Source organism: Mastigoproctus giganteus, chromosome 4 (genome assembly GCF_048544385.1).
Source record: "Mastigoproctus giganteus isolate SK-2022 chromosome 4, ASM4854438v1, whole genome shotgun sequence".
NCBI lineage: Eukaryota > Metazoa > Arthropoda > Arachnida > Uropygi > Thelyphonidae > Mastigoproctus > Mastigoproctus giganteus.
In genome coordinates, this window is record NC_143578.1 from 195,185,660 (window position 1) to 195,205,738 (window position 20,079).

Sequence of the window (20,079 nt, forward strand, 5' to 3'; positions counted from 1 at the left end):
AGTCGAAGGGATAATGATGGTTCGTTTGCTTCGACGTATAAGCTCTGGACAGGAGATGTGCGTTATGCTCCAGTAGCGATACGGATGGCCTGATGATGGACAGGGTCAAGCCATCGAAGGGCACTGTCTCTGGCTGAAGAGTATACCCGGGCCCCGTAGTCTAATTTGGGTCGTACAAGTGCACGGTAAAGCCGTAGTAGGGTGCATCGATCTGCTCCCCAACGCGTTGACGAGAGAGAGCGGAGAATATTGAGTCCCCTCGTGCATTTTGTACGAAGTTGACGAATATGTTCGAGAAAGGTCAACTTTTTATCAAACACAAGTCCCAAGAATTTTGTGTCTGACACTACTGGAATAACATTTTGTCCAAGCCTTAATTCAGGTTCAGGATGAAGATTACGCTTGCGACAAAAGTGTACGTAAACGGTCTTCTCCGGCGAGAACCTGAAGCCATTAGCAAGTGCCCAGGAATTAAGGCGATCAATGGCTTTCTGCAGTTGTCTTTCAATAACCCTCATGTTGCATGACTGACAAAATATGCTAAAGTCATCAACATAGAGGGCACAGTTTACAGTTGGAGGAAGTTGTTCTGTGATGGAACTGACTTTGATGGCAAAAAGCATGACACTTAATACTGATCCTTGTGGTACTCCCTCCTCTTGGCTGAAGGAACGAGAGAGTGAGGATCCCACATGAACTTGGAAAGATCGATTGGCTAAAAAGTTTTTAATAAAAATGGGGAGTCCCCCCCTAAGGCCAAGGCTATGCAGATCTTTTAAGATGCCAAATCTCCAAGTTGTGTCATACGCTTTCTCCATGTCAAAGAACACCGACACCAAGTGTTTACGTTTTAGGAAAGCATCCAGGATGGATGCTTCCAATCTAATAAGATGGTCCAAAGTGGACCGGTTCCTTCGGAAGACGCACTGGATGTTGGAGAGAAGGTCATTTGATTCGAGATACCATATTAACGAGAATTAACCATTCTCTCCAGGATTTTGCACAGACAGCTAGTCAGAGCAATAGGACGATAGTTGGTGGTGACATTTGGATCCTTTCCTGGCTTAGGGAAGGCAAGAACGATTGCCTTTCGCCAGGAGTCCGGAAACTGCCCTTCAGTAAAGATTCTGTTATACAGAAGGAGCAGACAATCCATAGATTTTGGTGAAAGATGTTTAATCATTTCATAATGGATGCCATCTGGTCCAACGGCACTTGCTTTGGAAAGAGCGAGGGCTCTTTTCGGTTCCTGAATAGTGAAATCACCATTGTAGGGATAAATGCTCTTAGATTTAAAGTTAAGTGCCTGTTTTTCGATTTTATATTTCAGGACCAGGAACTCTGGGGAATACGACGATGTTGCAGAGATGTTAGAGAATGTTTCCCCAAGAGAATTGGCTATTGCAGTTGGATCTGCAATAGCGCATCCATTATAATCTAGGATTGAAGAAGGGTGGGATGTATATTTTCCCTTCATTTTCCGGATTTTATCCCAGACTACCTTAGAGTTGGAAGACTGGTTAATAGATGATGTAAAGCGGATCCACGATTCCTTTTGACTCTGACAGCGGATATATCGTGCTTTGGCTCGTGCACGTTTAAAGGCTATAAGGTTGGTCGTGGTAGGATATTGGCGGAATATCCCCCACGCTTTGTTTTGAGCCTTTTTTGCTGCTGTGCATTGTAAATTCCACCAAGGTTTGGGAAATGGTGGAAACCAGGCACATGTTTTTGGAACAGCATTCGCAGCTGCTTGGACAATATTTTCTGTGATGTACTTAACTGCATCATTGATAGGCTCTTGACTGACCGTGCTAAGATAAAAATTTGCCTGACGTTGGAAGGCAGTCCAGTCAGCCTGATCAATCTTCCACCGTGGTAACCTGAAGGGAAGACATGGTCTCCCACTGTGTAACGAGGTTATCACAGGGAAGTGATCCGTATGGATTCTCCTCCACTTCCCAAGTGAGTGAAGGGAGTAGAGAAGGGGAGCAGATAGAGAGATCAATGGCAGAAAAAGTACGGGTAGGCATGTGGAAGAAGGTGTTTGTTCCAGTATTTAGAAGGGAAAGGTCATTGTCATTGAGCATACGCTCTATGACTCGTCCCCTTCCGTTGATGTTAGCAATACCCCACAGGGTGTTATGTCCGTTAAAATCCCCGAGAAGTAAGAAAGGGGGAGGCAGCTGCGTTAGAAGATCATCAAGGTCTGCCTGGGAAATGTCAATCCCAGGTGGCAAATAAATGGAGCACACAGTTAATAAAAATCCCACTGAAAGGCGAATTGCAACAGCCTCTATGCTGGTTGTAATTAGCAAGGGCTGCACTGGGGTCTGGTTACTCAGAAGGATAGCCACTCCCCCATGTACAGAGCCATCCGCAATTCTATCCTTTCGAAAAAATGTGATGTTGTGCATGGTGGGATCATCATTTGCCTTTAGATATGTCTCCTGCAAGCAAAAGCAAACTGGCTCGTGCTTTTGCAGGAGGGCCTTGATGTCATCAATATTTCGCCGGAATCCACGACAATGGCTAAATTCCTACAATGGAATTATTTTGGCTTGGTGGGTCCATCAGGCGGCTTCCGAGGTGCTGAAGGCTTACTTTTATCAGTCTTGGATTTATCTTTTTTTGGGGAAGAATGGACGCTGTCCCGTATCCATTTCTTCCTCCGCAAAGAGTTCCAAGACTGAATCTTCGGGTACCTCCTTCTGCTCGACATCCATCTTTTCTTGGGTACTAGGGGGGACTTCCCCTTTCTTATTCTTTTCTTTCATAATTACCTTTGTTACTTGTGGAGCATTAGGAGGTACTGATATAGGAGTGGCAGCTGATTGGTCCTTCTGTGCAGGTTTTTGGGAGCTTAAAAGATAACGTGCGATGGGTGTAAAGGATTCTTTTGGACGGATGGACATGTCCGTCTGTGTTCCAATGGAACACCTCCCTGCTACCTTTTGGGCGTAGGTAGGTTTGTTGATGTTGACAGGTTTCATTGTTTTCCTTGCCTCCTGGTACGATATGTTTAGCTCTGCCTTCAGCCGTTGAATTTCTTTTTCTTCTTTCCACCTCTGGCAGGCCCTTGAATAGGCCAGATGTTCTCCCTCACAGTTAATGCAGGTGGGTTTAGTGGCTGAACGTGCTGTTGTTTCGTGGTCCTTTGCACCGCACCGGGCGCATGCAAGGACTCCACGGCAGGCCATTTGAGAATGTCCATACTTCTGACATTTAAAACACCGTAAAGGGTTCGGAATGTATGGACGTACTGGACAGTTGATGTACCCAGCTTTAATCTCATCAGGAGGTTTGGGAGAGTTAAAAGTCAGGATAATGCTCCTGGTTTTAACTAGTTTCCCATCCCTACGCACACTAATTCTCTTGACTGCAGTAACTCCCTGTGCTTTTAATTCCAAGCAGATTTCCTCCTCGGTTACGTCGAGAAGGTTCCATTCTGAAATGACACCTCTCGATGAATTCAGTGTTTTATGTGGTGTTACAGTAACGGGTACTCCTCCGATCGATGCGCGAAGTAGCTGCTTGGATTGGCTGTCAGTTTTTGATTCAATTAAAAGGTCTCCAGAATGGAGCCTCTTAACTGATTTGGGTGAACCTGCTAACCCGTCTAACCCTTTTTGTATAAAAAAGGGTGACATTTTACCAATCGGTGTTTCATTGGTAGAATGAATGATTAAAAATTTTGGAACAGGCCCTGTTGATATTTCTGTTCGCTGCCTCTTTTTAGCTATACTGCTATCTGTATCCTTGTCAATGGTTTCAGATAGGGACCGGGTTGGGGCCCCTGAAGTAGTTTGTTTATCAGGATTCATAGAGATTTTCTATGGTTCAGTGCCCGGGCTCCCCACCCACCACGGAGCCCAAAGGAACGCCCACTACCCGGCATGCAATAAATGCACTCGGGAGTGGGACACCAGGGCTACCCAGACACCATACCCGCACCGCCGCCAGCCTAAATCCTGTCCCTCGGACCATGAGGGTAGGGGCGTGGCATTGACACGGTTGACCCTCGCAGGCGAACCTACTAGCCGATTGATCCTAGCCGGGCCTTCCAGAACCACCCGTCTTGTCGAAGCAGGGGCCAAAGTGGTGTATTGAAGCTGGGCCCCTCAACCACCAGGATCCCCCTTTCCGAATTTCCATGGGTCGCAGCGCACGGCAAACACGCCAGATTCCATGATGTAAGCCTGGAACCTGGGCTGTGGGCATTGGATCCCAGTGATGCTAGTCTGGAAGTCCAGCAGCATCACTGGGAAGTCCCCTCACCACGTACAGGTGCCCACAGATGGGCTAAGAAGTGGCAACTGAAGTTTAACCTTGACAAATGCAAAGTACTGCATATGGGTAGAAGTAACCCCAGAGAAACGTACCAACTGTGTGGTACTACACTTAAGGTGGTAGAAAATGAAAAAGACCTGGGAGTAATTGTGCAGTCAGATATGAAGTTCTCTGAGCAATGTAGACAGGATGCCAGGGCAGGTCATGGGGTTTTGTCAATGATATATAGGAATTTTGCTAGCAGAGAAAAGGAGGTGATTATCCCTCTGTATAAGGCAATGATCAGGCCACGCCTTGAGTACTGCGTACAGGTCTGGAGGCCTCATTTTAGGAAGGATGTAGATTTATTTGAGCGTGTACAGAGAAGGGCAAGATTGGTGAGGGGAGTGAAGGGATCCTCTTACCAAGAGAGGCTTAAGTTCTGCAAATTGCAGTGGCTGGAGACTAGGCACCTGCGCGGTGATCTGATTGAGGTATATAAGGCCTTGAATGGGTTCAGCACGCTGAATTCTGATGGGATCCTTCCACTTGTTCAGATTACGAACCTAAGGGGGCATAAATTCAAATTAAGAAAAGACAGATGTAGAATAGATGTGCGGAAATTTGCCTTTAGCCAGCGGGTGGTTAATTGCTGGAACAAACTTCCATCTGTCGTTGTGGAAGTTGATAGGTTGAATAAATTTAAGGAGGAACTGGACAGGCATTTGGAGGGAATGGTGTGATTTTTTTTTTGGCTGATGCTGCATAAGCTCATACATTTGCTTTCTTGCATCACATGCCACTACTACTACAACAACAACAACAACTCGTTCCTTTGGGACCAGATGTAAGATAGATGTGCGGAAATTTGCCTTTAGCCAGCAGATGGTTGGTGGAACAGACTTCCATCCCCTGTTGTGGAAGTTGATAGCCTAAATAAATTTAAGGCTGAGCTGGACAGGTATTTTGAACAAACGGAGGGGGTGAAATGGGAGTGGGGTTTTTTTTTTTATTTTGGCTGATGTTGCATAAGATTACTTTCTTGCATCATATGCCTCTACTAATGCTCATGCTAATGTCGTAAATTGTTTGAGGAATATAAACGATGGGGTCTAAAAATCAATTTTAGCAAGACAAATTTTGTCTTCAAGATCAGGACACAGTCTAAATATTGAAGATTTTAAATTCAAATATTTGGGATTAATCTTAGAAAGTGATGGATCATCCCAAGTAGAGATCAATAAGACAATTGCAGATGGCAGAAAGGCTATTGGCATGTTAAATTCTGTTCTGTGGAGCAAAAATATCCTAAATAAAACAAAGAAACTTATATTTCAAACGATTGTAGAAAGTCTTCTATTCAAGAACTTCTAGAAGAGACAGATAATGGAATGAAGACATAAGAGAGAAAATGGAAGTGAAAAAGAATATTATTGACACTATCAAAGAAAAGAATTTAACATGGTATGGACATGTAAAACGGATGCAAGAAACCAGATATCCAAAGGCTATCCTGGAATGGATACCTTCTGGAAGAAGAGGAAGACCCAGGAGGAGGAGGAGGAGGAAGACCTTAACTGAAGACAAGACACCTTGAACTGCACTTTATTGCAGGAAAAAATTCCTACCAAAAAATAACTTGTAGGCTGAAGAAACCCATTATAAATGGAAATGCTCCTATTGAAGAAGAAGAATTAATTAAACAGAGACAAACAGACATTCCTATTTATTATATTCACCCTTATACCCCCAGAGGATGATCTAATGTACATTTTAGGAGTGTATGCAAATGCTAAAAAGGAAATATTCCCTGATGGGTGGGAAAAGACAAAAAAGGGAAGGATCACTGAAAATGCCTCCTCCATCTCTCACAAGCCTGGCTCACTAACTACACAATTTTAGAATGAAATCCCTGGAAACTGAATAGAAGCAGAATGAAAGTGAAAAAACCTAAAAATTAAATTTTTATAATGAAAATAATTTGGCATCTTAGAGCCACTGCAAGTATCTGTATTGACAGTGAGCTAATATAAAAATCTGACAGGTTCCAATTAAATTTATTCAAGAGTTGGCAGTCAAAGAGAGACCACACACATTTGGCAGCTCTGAAGGGACATTAAACTAGACAACTCTGAAAGCTGTAGACAGGATCAAGAGATTAGAAAAAAAAAAAAATTTTTTTCTTTCATTTATTTAAATATCTTGTAATTCTTTTTTCTTTCTGTAGTTTAGTTTTGTAAATTTATTTCTCGTCTTTTCTAACACTAATTCAGCTTAGATACATTCACTTTTTAATATCTTATAAACCAACACTTCCCACAAATATTTAATGGGATTGATGTCAGAGGAATCTGGCAGCCAGGGAGGCACACAAAATGCTCGGACATGAATCTCGAACCATTCCTGAACAATGTAGGCCTTGTGACATGGGGTATTGACTTGTTGAAGAGTCCAATGCCATCTGAATATGCAGTCACCATGTAGGGCTAAACTTGGTCAGAAACAATACCAAGATAGGATCTGACAGTGAGGCATGCTCAGTGGGACTCAGTGATGACAATATCCTCCAAACCATAATACCACTGCCTGTCTGTTTCTGCCCAACTGTGCAGTCTGGTTGCAGCTGTTCAACTGCTGACCATTGAGCATGCACCTATCCATCAGCAAATAGAGATGGAATCATCAGACCAAGCAACTCTTTTCCTGTTGTCCAATGTCCAGGAACAGTGAACCCATGCTCAGTGCAGAAAGAGGTCAATGACAGTCAGTAAGCATGGGCACGTGAACACATAGCCTATGCTGTAGGCCTGTCCACTGGATTTTGTGTGAAACCATATCCTCATTCAGTACAAATTATACATGAAATGACTAATTGAATAACAATAAAAATGTTGTTATGCTCTATGACCACATAAGTTATTGTTTCATGATAATTGTAGATGATGACTCACTTTATCAGAATTCCCTACAGTCATTGGTTCTGCAAAAAAGAATGGGCCAGCCCAGATTATTTACTCATGGTTTCAATGGATGGCAGTGATAAAAGTTAAATAATTCATTATCAATCATGGAAAATAAAAGTTGTAACAGTGGCTGCATTATTTGAAAACCATTCCCCAAGAGAAAACTCTACCATAATGAAAATGAATAGTTCCAAAGCATGTTAAACAATAATTTACTGTTTCTGTTTGGATTTTATTTCAAATAACACACTTCAAAAGAATACTTTAAAGCCCCTCCATCTACTCTAGCACATATATCTAAATCAGTGTTCATATATTTATGCCCTTTTAAAAGTTACTAATGATTTCTTTTGAAGACAAATAAAATTAAGTCTGAAGTTTTAGAGCTAACACTTCAGGCTTAAGCAAACTAGATAATATTTATAATATTTTACAATTATTATAAAAATATCATTTTGTACACAGCCAAAAATCTATTTTTTCTGTAAATACATTAGATATCTCACATATATACATATATTGCCATTTATTTATTGTTTGTCATTACTGAGAATGCATTGTTAGAGATGATATGGAACATACTAGTCTGTGTGTATTTACGTACGTACGTACATACCAGGCTTAGTAATATTTCTTCATCAGTGAGGAGTCAAGCAAAGTGCTGCAAGACCCCAGTATGGCCCAAAATGAACATAAAATTGGTATAAAATTATTTTATTTAAAAAGCATGTTTACAAATTATAACAAACTTATCACAATGCATCTAAATAAATCTAAAAAGTTTTATGAATTTCAAATATGTAGTTGTTACTACATCTTGAGAAGTCTGAAGCTGCCTTCTACCGACTGTCTTGATGTTTAAAAACTAGATGTTTGCCATTGTCACACTAGTCTATTTTCAATTTTTCACATCTTGTGGGCTTTCGACATTAGTGGATCAGATGAAACCAAACAAATGATTAATAAAGTCAGTTGATGGGTACTGACATAAACACTTCAGTTCCCTGTGCCTTTTAACATTCTTATTCTAAGTTCTTGTGCTTCCTTGAACCGCTGTCCAAATGTTGTTGTTGAGTTTAACGACACATAGGCTGCTAGGGCCATATTGTGTCTTTCTAATGGTGAGTATGAAATATTAGCGCTGTCCAAATGGATCAAGTGCTGCCTGTATAATTTCTGAGCCATGGATGAGAATCTTCTTGACAATAATAATCAAAATATCTAAATATTCTGCTACACAAAATACTTAGATATTTATAGAATATTCATCAAATGAGTCAGTCGATTTCTTCCCCCTTAAAATATAACTTGCTATATTTCTGCAAGTTATGGAATAAGAATTTCATTACTGCAAATTTCAAATAAGAACTTCATCAAGTGCAATTATGCTAGAAATTAGAGCAAAGCTAAAAAAAAGGTTGCCACATTTCTGTCATTGGAAGAACTTCATGTAGTCTAGGTTAATCAACTAATAATCCCAATATGTTCCTTAAACTTGGCTAGCACATCTTGCTTCCTCATTCTCCATTCTGGCTGGTCTCGCTTGACTACCTGCCAATTTGCCAATTCTAGTTGACAGGATCTATGCATGTAATGTGGTTAAACAAAAACTGTGCATTAAATGATGCACTGGTCATCTCTTTACTTTCTCAATGTCATTCATCTGTTTTGGAGAAGCATGCTAGAACCGGTACTTAATATTCTTGGCTGCAGATTATTTATTTGCCCCTGAACATAATCAAATATTTTGTAGAAGAATGTAACCCCCTAACTATTTTGTAGAAGATCGCTGATTTTCTCCATAAAATAACCTTGGATTGTGCACTGTGCTCCATATAAGTAGAAGGGGAAACAAATGAAATTAAAAATCATTTCACTGTGATTGTATACATTTGAAGTGTTGCTTGTATTCCCTACATCCTGAACAATCTCACCTGCTTAATAAAGTTGTGCTGCTAACTGATGACAATAGTGATTATGATTCCAGAGTGGAAGAAATACTTGTGTGTTTCTTCATATGGTAAAGTAAGGCTTAGTTTTATATCTACATTTGACTTTGGTGACAGAAGCTGCTTCTTTGTTGGAGTGGCAGCATATTTTAGCATGTATCACTGAGTTATAAAGTGGGTATAAATCAGTATTTCTAGCTTTTTCATGCAAATTAAAATAACAGGCATTGACATTAACAGTTTTGCATCCATTAATAGTGCCAAAGCTTAATCTTCTACATATCCACAAAAAGAATTTAAAATGTTCAAACTTTTATGAGCTCAACAAATTTTAGAGGCATATGTTATGGCTTCCTGCAAAAACCATAACAGTATCATTTTGACAAGATTTTTTCAAATGAACTGCCATCTGCTGCATTTTGTCACCTTCTACTTTTATTGATGCTATCAACGTATGTCTTCTTTGTAATGTCAACAGAATATTTCTTAATAGCATTTGCAGTCATCAGAAATCGCACTAACACTTGAGGTAAATGTGAATTCTTTATCCAACCAGTCTCCATGTTTTTTCTCTAGTATGAGTGCAATTCTCCATGATTTATGAAATTTACTGGGGAATCTATGCACAGACCTAAGTTCTAAGAAGTATTAAGTTGTAATGAAGAGAATGTAATTTATCAGGTATTCCTTGACAGCAGATTCATTTTTATGCACCAACATATCAGCCATTTGTTGACACAGAATAATTATCCATTTTCCTAAAAAAAATAAATAAGTAATCAATCAGCCATCAACATTTGTACACAATTGCATAATAAATTAATATTTCTATACTAATAAATGATATTTAAAATTCCTTTTAAATTTTATAATACATCCAAAATGAAGGAAGATGGAGAGGGCAGTCAGAATTAGTCTTATTTATTATAATCTAAAACAACTTCACTTAAGTGGGGGGGAAAAGCATGGTTTTCTGGGCAATATAAGACTGTTTGTAGGCCAATAGTCCTAAATTTTAAACAAAATTTCATTAATTTAAAGAAGCACATATTCAAATTGAAATAACAAACATATCATAACAATAACTCACCAGCAACATGTCTTTCCATTGATAATAAAACTCATGAAAGCCCAGGGTGACAGTTGTGTGCCTGCTCTGTGTATCTAACTGAAACAAATGATGAAATGAAGCTCTGAATATCCTGCTATAATTCTGACGCACATTACAAAAATCCTAACTCATTGGGGATGCACTTTTAGTCATCAGAGCTTCAAATATACTTTACATTCATAAAATAAAATGTAAAGATTAGAAACAAATTTTAATTCTAAATTTCGACTTTTGTTACATTCTATATTCATTCTCTAAAAGATATTCACGCTACAATAATTTAGAGCAAACAAGCTTCAGGCTTACAAGACCTGTACTAATAGTTGCCTATCAAAAAAGGGACAACAACTTAAAAACAGCCATTAAGGCGATTACATATATCCAGCAATGTACTTCTCATTGCTGGGTATATGTGAAGTGCTGTTTATTTATAGTGCATTGAAGGGATGCCTAGTTCTCATTGTTGAAAGGACAATAAATCCTTAAATGGCCATCTGGGTAAACAGCATAAATTACAAATAAATGGCAATATACTTCTCCTTTGATGCTGTTTATTTATAGCAGAACCGTGAGACAATTTACAGTACAGCAATTTTCTTCACAATATGAGATGGCTGAAACATTTATAGAAAATGTTTAACTTGACTTTTTTTGTGGCTATGTACAAAAGAGAAGCTTTACGCTAAAGTAACCTTATACTATTATTACAATTAAACACTTTGCAGTTCACTAAAGTAATGCATTTCATGTGAATTTTTAATTTTTTTTTATGTTAGGTAACACAGGCAAGGTATAACTTGTACAGTAAGGTGTTTTATATATATCCAAACATTACAACCTAGCCATGGAGGTCTCCTTGGGAGACCTCCAGGGCAAAGTTGGTAATGTTTGAATTGTTAGCCAGTCTGTGTTAAATGCAATACTTTAAATATGCAAAGACATCTAAAAGACATTTCTTGGCTAAAGCCTTAGAGTATGAAGGAGTTTACTTATGCGTGGGTTAATGCACACATTATTTCTACTACCAAGGCCGGTTTTTTAATGCATCGTTTAATTTTATCTCATATTGTGAATAGCTTCACAATAAGTTGCCATAGTATTGAACTACCTCAAATTAGTAACGATTCATCTGTGAAGAAGACTATTGTTACTTATTCTCAGCGGATACCACCACCCAGATGGCATCATTTCAAGGCTTTTTGGCATATCTTTGGTGGGTGGAGTTATTCGAGGTAGTGCAATACCATGGCAACTCATTGTGAAGGTATTCACAATATGAGATATAATTAAATGATGCATTAAAACTACTACCTTGGTAGTAGAAATGATGCATGTGCATTAACCCATGCATAAGTAAACTCCTTCATGCAATGATGTGTTTAATTATAATGATATGTTTATAGTTAGTAAAGAGCATATTGGTACATATGCTCTTTACCAACCATATTAGATTTACTTATACATTTAATCTTACATACTGGTAAGGTTTTCCTTCTTATTAATAAATCATGGAGAATAAAATAATATAGTACCTACTGCATGAAGTTATTAATTCTGGTTCTGAACAGCCAGAAAATACTACAGCTCACCTTTAGAACATGCTCAACCTCAACAGCTCCATCATGGTCAACGTCCATACGCTCTAATACATCAACAATTCGTTGAAGCCTTGTGTCATCAGATACTTTCTGAATTCTTCTAATGGCTAAAACAAGCTCATTGATACTAATTATATTATCCCTGTGGATATATACAAAAGATAATTTGAATTTAAAAATATATATATTTTAAAAGAATTCAATTTAAGTGAATAAATATAATTATAAACATACTCATACTGATAGGACTTCTTTTAGAAAATTAATTCAGATGAAGAAACTGTGTTACAGTAGAAAGCAGTGCAAAGCAAAGAAAATCTAAAACTGTTATTTTTTTCCCTTGCTTTAATTTTGAACAAAGATAAACCTTGATCTGAAAACAGTATTTATTCAAGTTTTAAGTTGTGTGTTTTGAATTATCTCATATGGCTGTAAAGGATCTTAAGGTATAAGAGAAAAATAATTTACATATATTTTAACAATATTAAAGGTATTTTTCTATAAAATGTTGCAGACAACTGTAATACACACAGTATCACAATTACTAAGAAGAGCTGATGAACAAATGTCCAAGCTCAAACAATGCACTAGGAAAGTAACTGTGTTATCATATACAGTAAAGTCCCATTAATCCAGACTTAAAGGGACACTTGATCCGGATTAGTGAAAGTCCGGATTAACCGGAAGCTATCTTTAACGTACCAGTTTTTGTTTAGTTACTAAATAATAAAATTTTAACTAAATTGGTTTTTATATTAAATTAATGAAACAATATTTTAAAGTAAAAGAATATGGTAAGTAAACAAAATACTGTACAAAGCAATAAAGTTTTAATATAGAACATTATATTATACAAAATATAATGCAAAGTATTAGTAAGTTGAAGTGCCTGGGCAAGCAGGGCAGTGAGAAAGAACTGAATAAATAAGACAAATGCCAGCAGAATAAATGAGAGCATATCTGTGTATGAAAGGGTGCAAATCACATATTAATTTAAGTATTTACTAACCTTTAGTCTTTAGTCACTTATAATCTTAATTATTAGATATTTGGTACAGTAAATACACCACACACCACTGCATTCCTCCCTGGTGTGGGAAAGAAGATGGATGTGTATGTATGTGTGTGTGTGTGTGTGGGGGGGGGGGAATCTATATAACTTAACAGAAAATGTAAGAAAAAGGCTTAAATTAGTGCAAAACAAGAAAAAAACCTATATATTTAATAACATTCATACTCGACTTAAGTTCACTCTAGAAATGGAAATCCCGCAGTAAAAATCCATAAATTTTCTAAATTTTACTTTAACCAGGCTTAATGAAAACATATTTTTTAAAATTTATAGGAAGCCAACGAATACTGGGAAATTTTTGCACCATTTGAAGTACCATCCTTTCTCATATAAAAGGAGCATTATTTTTAATCAGTTTCATAATGCATATAGATACGGCTCTACTCAAGAATCCGTATTGGATGAGCTTACAGAACTGACAAAAAGATTTTTAAATAGGGGTTATTCATTAGGTACCATCATGCAGATTAGTCAACAGGTGAAATATAAATTGGAGATAGGTACAACAAATGACAGGGCAGATCATAAACATTTTATTAAAGTTCCGTATACACAGCATTGGTATAGACAATTTATTAACATATTTAAGAACACTGAATTTAAGATTGTTGCACAACCCACAAGTAAGCTCCATGCCATCTTGAAACATAGGGTGTATGTGGTTCCTACCATGGAAGTTCACAATATTTCCTGTGGTGGGTGCAATTCTGCTTATATTGGCTCGACCCAAAATTTACTTTCGGTAAGGATACAGCAGCATGTGGCATCAGTTAGGGCAGGTAGGACAGGTGCTTTTGAGCTTGAGTTTCATGCAATCACTGATGGACATGTGTTATTTTTAATGAATCAAAAGTTCTTAATAAACAGCGGGAATATTTTAAATTATTAATTGCTGAAACAATAGAAATGAGATTAAATGTTGACTCTATTAATATACGCAGACCTTATAATATTTCAGACTTGTGGACGCTTATGCGCATGTATTAATAGTAATTCATACATTGGTCTATAATTAATTAATCTCGTGTTAGGTTTCAATAAATTTTTATATAAAACAGGGGGGAGGGGATATCATTCGCGAATCACTTTTGTACTTCTTGTGAACATGGCAACAAACCAAATAAGTTGGTCTCTTAAAAGAAGTTATAATAACGGTTTTAAAGTTTAAATTGTGTGTGAATTAATAGATATTTATTAGTTTCGTGGTTTTTAGATATTTTTGACAATTGTTTTTCAATTCTCATGGTGACATGCAATGTTGGTTGGTTTTTTGGGGATTGGTGGTTGCCGTCTTTCCGATTCGCTTGGCGTGATATGAGAATTGAAGGCATGATGATTTTTGATTAATAGCTATTTTAATTGGGTTGTTTATGACTATGCGCATGGGATAGGTTCATATTATAATTATTCGCGATTGAGTGTTGAGAGAATCACAGCCGTACTAAAAAAGGTATGAGGTTTCCTCCTATAATTTAAGCTAAATCAAATGTGCATAATAGTCACTGCTGCTAATGCACTAGTAAAATTTCAAAAAAAAAAAAATTTCAGCTAAATCAAGATTGAACTTGTATGGTTTGGACGGCCAGCAGACTGCTAGATGAAGAGGAGGAGGAGAATTTCATCCTGACTGTATTGCCTCTGGGGCTGTATTTCACATAGAGGAGCTGGTCTTCTTCAATTTGTGAAGGGTACAGTTTTTGTTGTTGTTATTTGGTTTTTAGAAGCATTAGCAACTAAGGCCATATTGCTCCAGGGATATGCAGTGGTCATTCCCTGACCTTTCCGCATCCTCCGTATTTGGTGGTCATGGGCGCGAACCCCAGTCTAATCAAGAAGCGTTTGCTATGCACTGCTGCTCCTGCCCACCTGGCTATGGAGGCGTTTGAAGAAGGGTACAATGAATGCCGAGGTGTACAAGGACATTCTTGAGACAAAATTACTTCCCTCAATTAGAGATCACTATGGTGACGTTGCCAATTGCATTTTTCAGAATGACTCTGCTCCATGTCACAAAGCCAAACCATAACTACTAGTTCATAAAATTAACAAAAGTTTTAAATTTATGGAATGCCGCACTCTTGCTTAAACAAATGTAATTTATTTTGCTGTTTTTACTGTACACAGATGAAGTAACGTTGAAGGATAAATCAATTTGCACAATAACATGACCTGGATGCAGTCCAGACCTCAATCCAATTGAAACTTGTTGGAACAAAATGGGTGTCTCAGTAATGCAAAACAAACTACAAACACTTAGGGAGCTGCAGGAGACATTAATTTGTGTTTGGTACCATGAGATGTCCCAGGAATAAATTTAGAATCTTATCCAGTCAACGCCGCAATGACATGCAGCAGCAGTCATCAAAGCAGGGGGTGGGCCAAAGAAATATTAGTACACACTTTGTTACGTTTTCTGATTATATAACTGCCTGTCGTCCTACAATGAGCAAAGTAATTTTAAAAAATTCACTGATTTCATAGAATTTTTGTTATTATATGAACCATAAGTAACATGCTGTTATTTTGGAGAAAAGTATTTATTTCATTGTAATTTAACCAATGAAAGTAGATTTTTCAGCTGTTAATAGTTTCGTATGTGTATTGGTATTCCTTATTTATGTTCTTTCAGCCATTTCTAAAAGATTAGCTGCAAGTATATAAGGACAAACAACATAAAAAATGAAGTGACAATTTTTTTGAGCAGCACTGTATTAGCATTCAGTGTCTTCCAAATAGAATTAGAACCATTCTTCACTGTCTGAAAATATGATTGTGAGTTCTGTACTGACTTGTCAAGCCAGTACAGAACTCACAATTCATGCCCAAACTCACAATCACACCCCTCTCGTCGACTTTGCTATTTCCATTATTAAACTCAAATCTAATTATAGAATTCTTCAATATGAAGCACTTGTGATTGAATGGTGTCGACATCACTCTAATCTTAAAATTATTAACACCAAACTCCCCTTCAACCTTTCACCAGCTTGGAACCTTTCGCAGTTAAATTTCCCACGTGTCAAAAAGTGCATCATGAGAGTATAAACTTAAACCTTTAAAACAACACGCATTCTCTGCGTTCAATTGCCAACTGAAGACGTTATTATTTAATGAAAGTCCTTCGTAATGACTATTGGCCTCATCGTATTATTTTATTCAAACTTTCAAAATACTTCTTCCCTCTTCAATGACAACCAAGGATTGGATGTGTACACTTCTACCTTCTTGTTAAACCACAAGTTAAATATTAAATAGAAACATGACAATTTATATAAAATATAAATAAATATATATAATATTTATATAAAATGATTTATATTATTGCATCTATTTTTGGAAGTTTCATAAATAACTTCTTTACAAAAAATTCTACTGTACACAGACCAACAATCAAATGAAATTAGTAAAACAAGTTACTTTGAATGATTTTTTTTTTTTTTTTTTTACTTTTGGCTGTACTGTGAACATGAGAATTTGTGTGAAAAATCAATTTTTGTGCCAACACTAGTGCAATCACATGATATCAAAAACACAGAATGCTCTTTTTCTGGAAAACATACTTGTAAGGTGGGACATAAAAAATATGAATAAATAAGCAAGTGAAGTTTATCTGAAAGGTTCCTAACTGTCTCCAAAACAACCCAATAACAGTGTCATTACAATTTCTGATCACATATATTTTGCGATCGTAATAGCAGGTAAACAGGTTTTATTACTACCAAAAAAAAATTCACTCACTAGTTTAACTTAAAGGTTGTGTGTGTGTGTGTGTGTGTGTGTGTGTGTGTGTGTGTGTGTGTGTGTGTGTGTGTGTGTGTGTGTGTGGAAAAGATCCATACAACATATTATTCCCACATACTGCTAATGGATTAAATATGATATGATGTTGTTGTTATTATTATTTGTACAGTGCATTAATATCTAAAGCCACAGTACAGCTTTAGATATTAATGCACTATATTGTATGTCTGTATAATTGTACATTTCCGAGTCAATTTACATGTCATGCAGATTGAAAAACTCAAGTCTAATTCACAGGGGAACCCTACTCCCTCTGCCTGAGATCAACTAACTACAACCTCAATTGAAGAGGCCTTTTAAAAATCATTTAGATGGGATTTGAGCCCAGATCCATCCAAATGAGTGACAAGTGGTTGTTATTGTTGTTATTTGGTTTTTAGGAGCATTAGCAACTAAGGCCATATTGCTCCGGGATATGCGGTGGTCATTCCTTGACCTTTCCGCATACTCCGTATTTGGTGGTGACGGGCTCGAACCCCGGTCTAATCAAGAAGCATGTGCTACGCACTGCTGCTCCTTCCCACCTGGCTACGGAGGCGCCTGGTGACAAGTGGTGAAAGCACTATATTTTCACAGAGGGTGATATATGATATTGTATATTACAATATTAATGATTCTATAAATAAATACAAATACTTAATTTAAAAAATAAAATTTACCTTTCCTCTTGTATAGATACTCCCTCCTTTGCTTTGTCATCAATCTGCTGTTGTAAGGAATGACGCTCTTTGGTTAGTTCATCCACAAGTTTATCCATTTTAGTAATCATTTTGTTAACTCTTTTGTACAAACGATGAGATGCTTTGGACTCCTTCAACTTCCTTCCACTGCTTTGAAGTGCAACTTCTTTAAATTCTTCTATATCCTTAAAAAAAAATTCATTTTTGGTACAATATCAAAAAAAAAAAAAAAAAAAAAACCTACAAAAACTACTGAGATCATCACTGCCTTAAAAATATTTTGAATTACACTGTGTAACAAAAATAGTTTGTGTATATATTTAACAGTTTCTTATATGTATTTTGTGTGCTGAATCCACATGTCATTGGATATATTTATGGTGTCAGTATTTTGGCAGCAACTGTAGGTTTTAATTTTTGCCACATTTATATTTTTACATAAGTACATACTAATACTATGATATACAGAGCATTTCAATTAAAAAGCACTGGGGGTCTACTCACTTATTTTTAGACTTAGGCTCTTTATTGTATGCAATGTTTTTTGTCATATTTGGCCTGAAATTTTTGAAACTGGTGTAAAAACTGGACTAAACCTACTCATTTAGATTTTATGATTACTGAATTAAAATTTTCCTGATCAACTGCTTTTTTTTTTTCAAGGAGAAAGTTGTTTCAGGGAACTGCAATTCTTCATATCAGGGTTCAATACAATGAACATTAGACATGAGGGTTAAACAACATACAGCATCTATACTTGCTTCTCATTTTTCTGCTTCAGAATTAGCATTCCATGCAGTTAATGAAGGACATACTTTCTTGTTTAATGAAGCAAAGATTCTTAATATTCAACATAATTTACGAAATTAATAATAGCAGAAACCATTGAAATAAAATTATATCAAAACTCAATTTATGCACATCACCCCTTTCCCATTTCAGACTGTTGGTCATTCATGCACATGTGCCAAGAAGGCAACTAGTCTCTTGCCTTTAAATTCTGTTATACATTCAGTGTTGTACTAGTCTGTGATCATGACCTTTGTCAAAAAGCTTTGTCTGCTTCAGGATAGTATCATAATTACATAACATTCATATTCATTTTTTTTTTTTTTTTTTTTTTTCCACTTTTTTTCTACTTTTTTCACTCGTGGGTATTGGTTGGTGATTTAATGTATTTTTGGGGGTTAGGTTTGGAGCATTACTATTGATACTGGATATCATCGAATTGCCTTCGGGAGAAAAAATACATTTAAGTAATTTTATAATAAATTCATCTGTATAATAGAGAGTATTGATATTGGAGCATTTTACAAGAAATTACTGAGGTAATCCTCTTATTGATTTTTTAATTAATTTATAATGTAAAACCTATTCAGACAGATTGACATATGCCAAATGTTATATTAAATTAATAAGTATAAGAGCCGCGAGGCTATTAAATACTTATTAATTTAATGCTTATAATAACAGTAGAAGGAAAACCCCGGGGGTTCACATCTGGTGAGTATGGGCTTGGCAAACCCAGGGTCCTGAGCTGGATATCATCATTCTTCTCTTTCTTGGTGATTCCTTTCTACTTCTCTCTCTCTCTCTCTCTCTCTCTCTCTCTCTCTCTCTCTCTCTCTCTCTCTCTCTCTCTCTCTCTCTCAGGGGGTAACTTGGGATTTTTTTTTTTTTGGCTGGTGCAGCATAAGTCTTAGGCTTCCTTGTACCATATGGCCAATAATAATAATAATAATAATAATAATAATAATAATAATAATAATAAAAAGGCTGAATCACACTGGATCACTTGATGTCTATGGGTTAACTGTTGAAGACTCTGCTCAAGTTGTGAACAAATTGAATAGGCTTTCTGCATATATATTCACACATGAGGAATTTTTAGGGAAGGGGATGCCAGAAGTTTATCAAACTCTAATAATGAACTAAATGACTTTGTGATAACTGAAAGGAAAGTGAGGAATTGTTGAGGACAGACATAAAAAAGGCACCTGGGGCAAATGGAATCTATCCAATTATATTAAGGGATGCAGAAAAGATAGTAAGCAAACCCTTAAGACATATTTATGAGAGCATCCTTGGATTAAGGGGATGCCCCCTATGGACTGTACATGTGTAAATATACCGCCAATTCATCAAAAGGGACCAAAAGGTCACATAATTACACACCTGTTAGCTTAATGTCTGTTCCAGGGAAAATAACAGAATCACTGGTTAAAGAAATAATACAGGATCATCTGGACAGGCATGCAATTATACTGCAATCACGGCACAGATTGCAGTATAACCAATCTGATAGTTTACTATGATAGTGACCAAGGAAATGGATGCAAAAAATAATCTTTACATCATATACTTGGATTTCAGGAAGATTTTTTATACTTTTGCACATAAAAGACTGTTATACAAACTGGAGCAATGTGGCATTAAGGGCAAGTTACGCTATGGAAAAAGGGATGATTAAGTGGAACAAAACAGAGAGTGGTTATCAATGAGTGCTGCTCTTCATGGACTAATGCTATTAGTGGAGTTCCCCAGGGTTCAGTGCTGGAGCTATTGTTGTTTTCAATATTTATCAATGATATTGATGAAGGTATATCAGGCTTAATGTCTAAGTTTACAAATGACAC

The 20,079-nt window shown here is 36.8% G+C and overlaps 1 protein-coding gene across 3 annotated transcripts in view; it reads right to left on the reverse strand.

Annotated features, from left to right (window-relative positions):
- Positions 1-20,079, reverse strand: part of Letm1 (Leucine zipper and EF-hand containing transmembrane protein 1) — a 163,941-nt gene that overhangs the window by 7,519 nt on the left and 136,343 nt on the right. For 2 of the 3 annotated variants that reach the window (XM_090371114.1, XM_090371115.1), the window contains 3 exons: positions 17,423-17,628; positions 11,882-12,032; positions 10,272-10,349 (listed from right to left, as the gene is read on the reverse strand). In XM_090371114.1, the coding sequence (XP_090227240.1) occupies positions 10,272-10,349; positions 11,882-12,032; positions 17,423-17,628 (435 nt within the window). The remainder of the gene's footprint in view (positions 1-10,271; positions 10,350-11,881; positions 12,033-17,422; positions 17,629-20,079) is intronic. The other variant, XM_090371116.1, reaches the window with a different exon arrangement.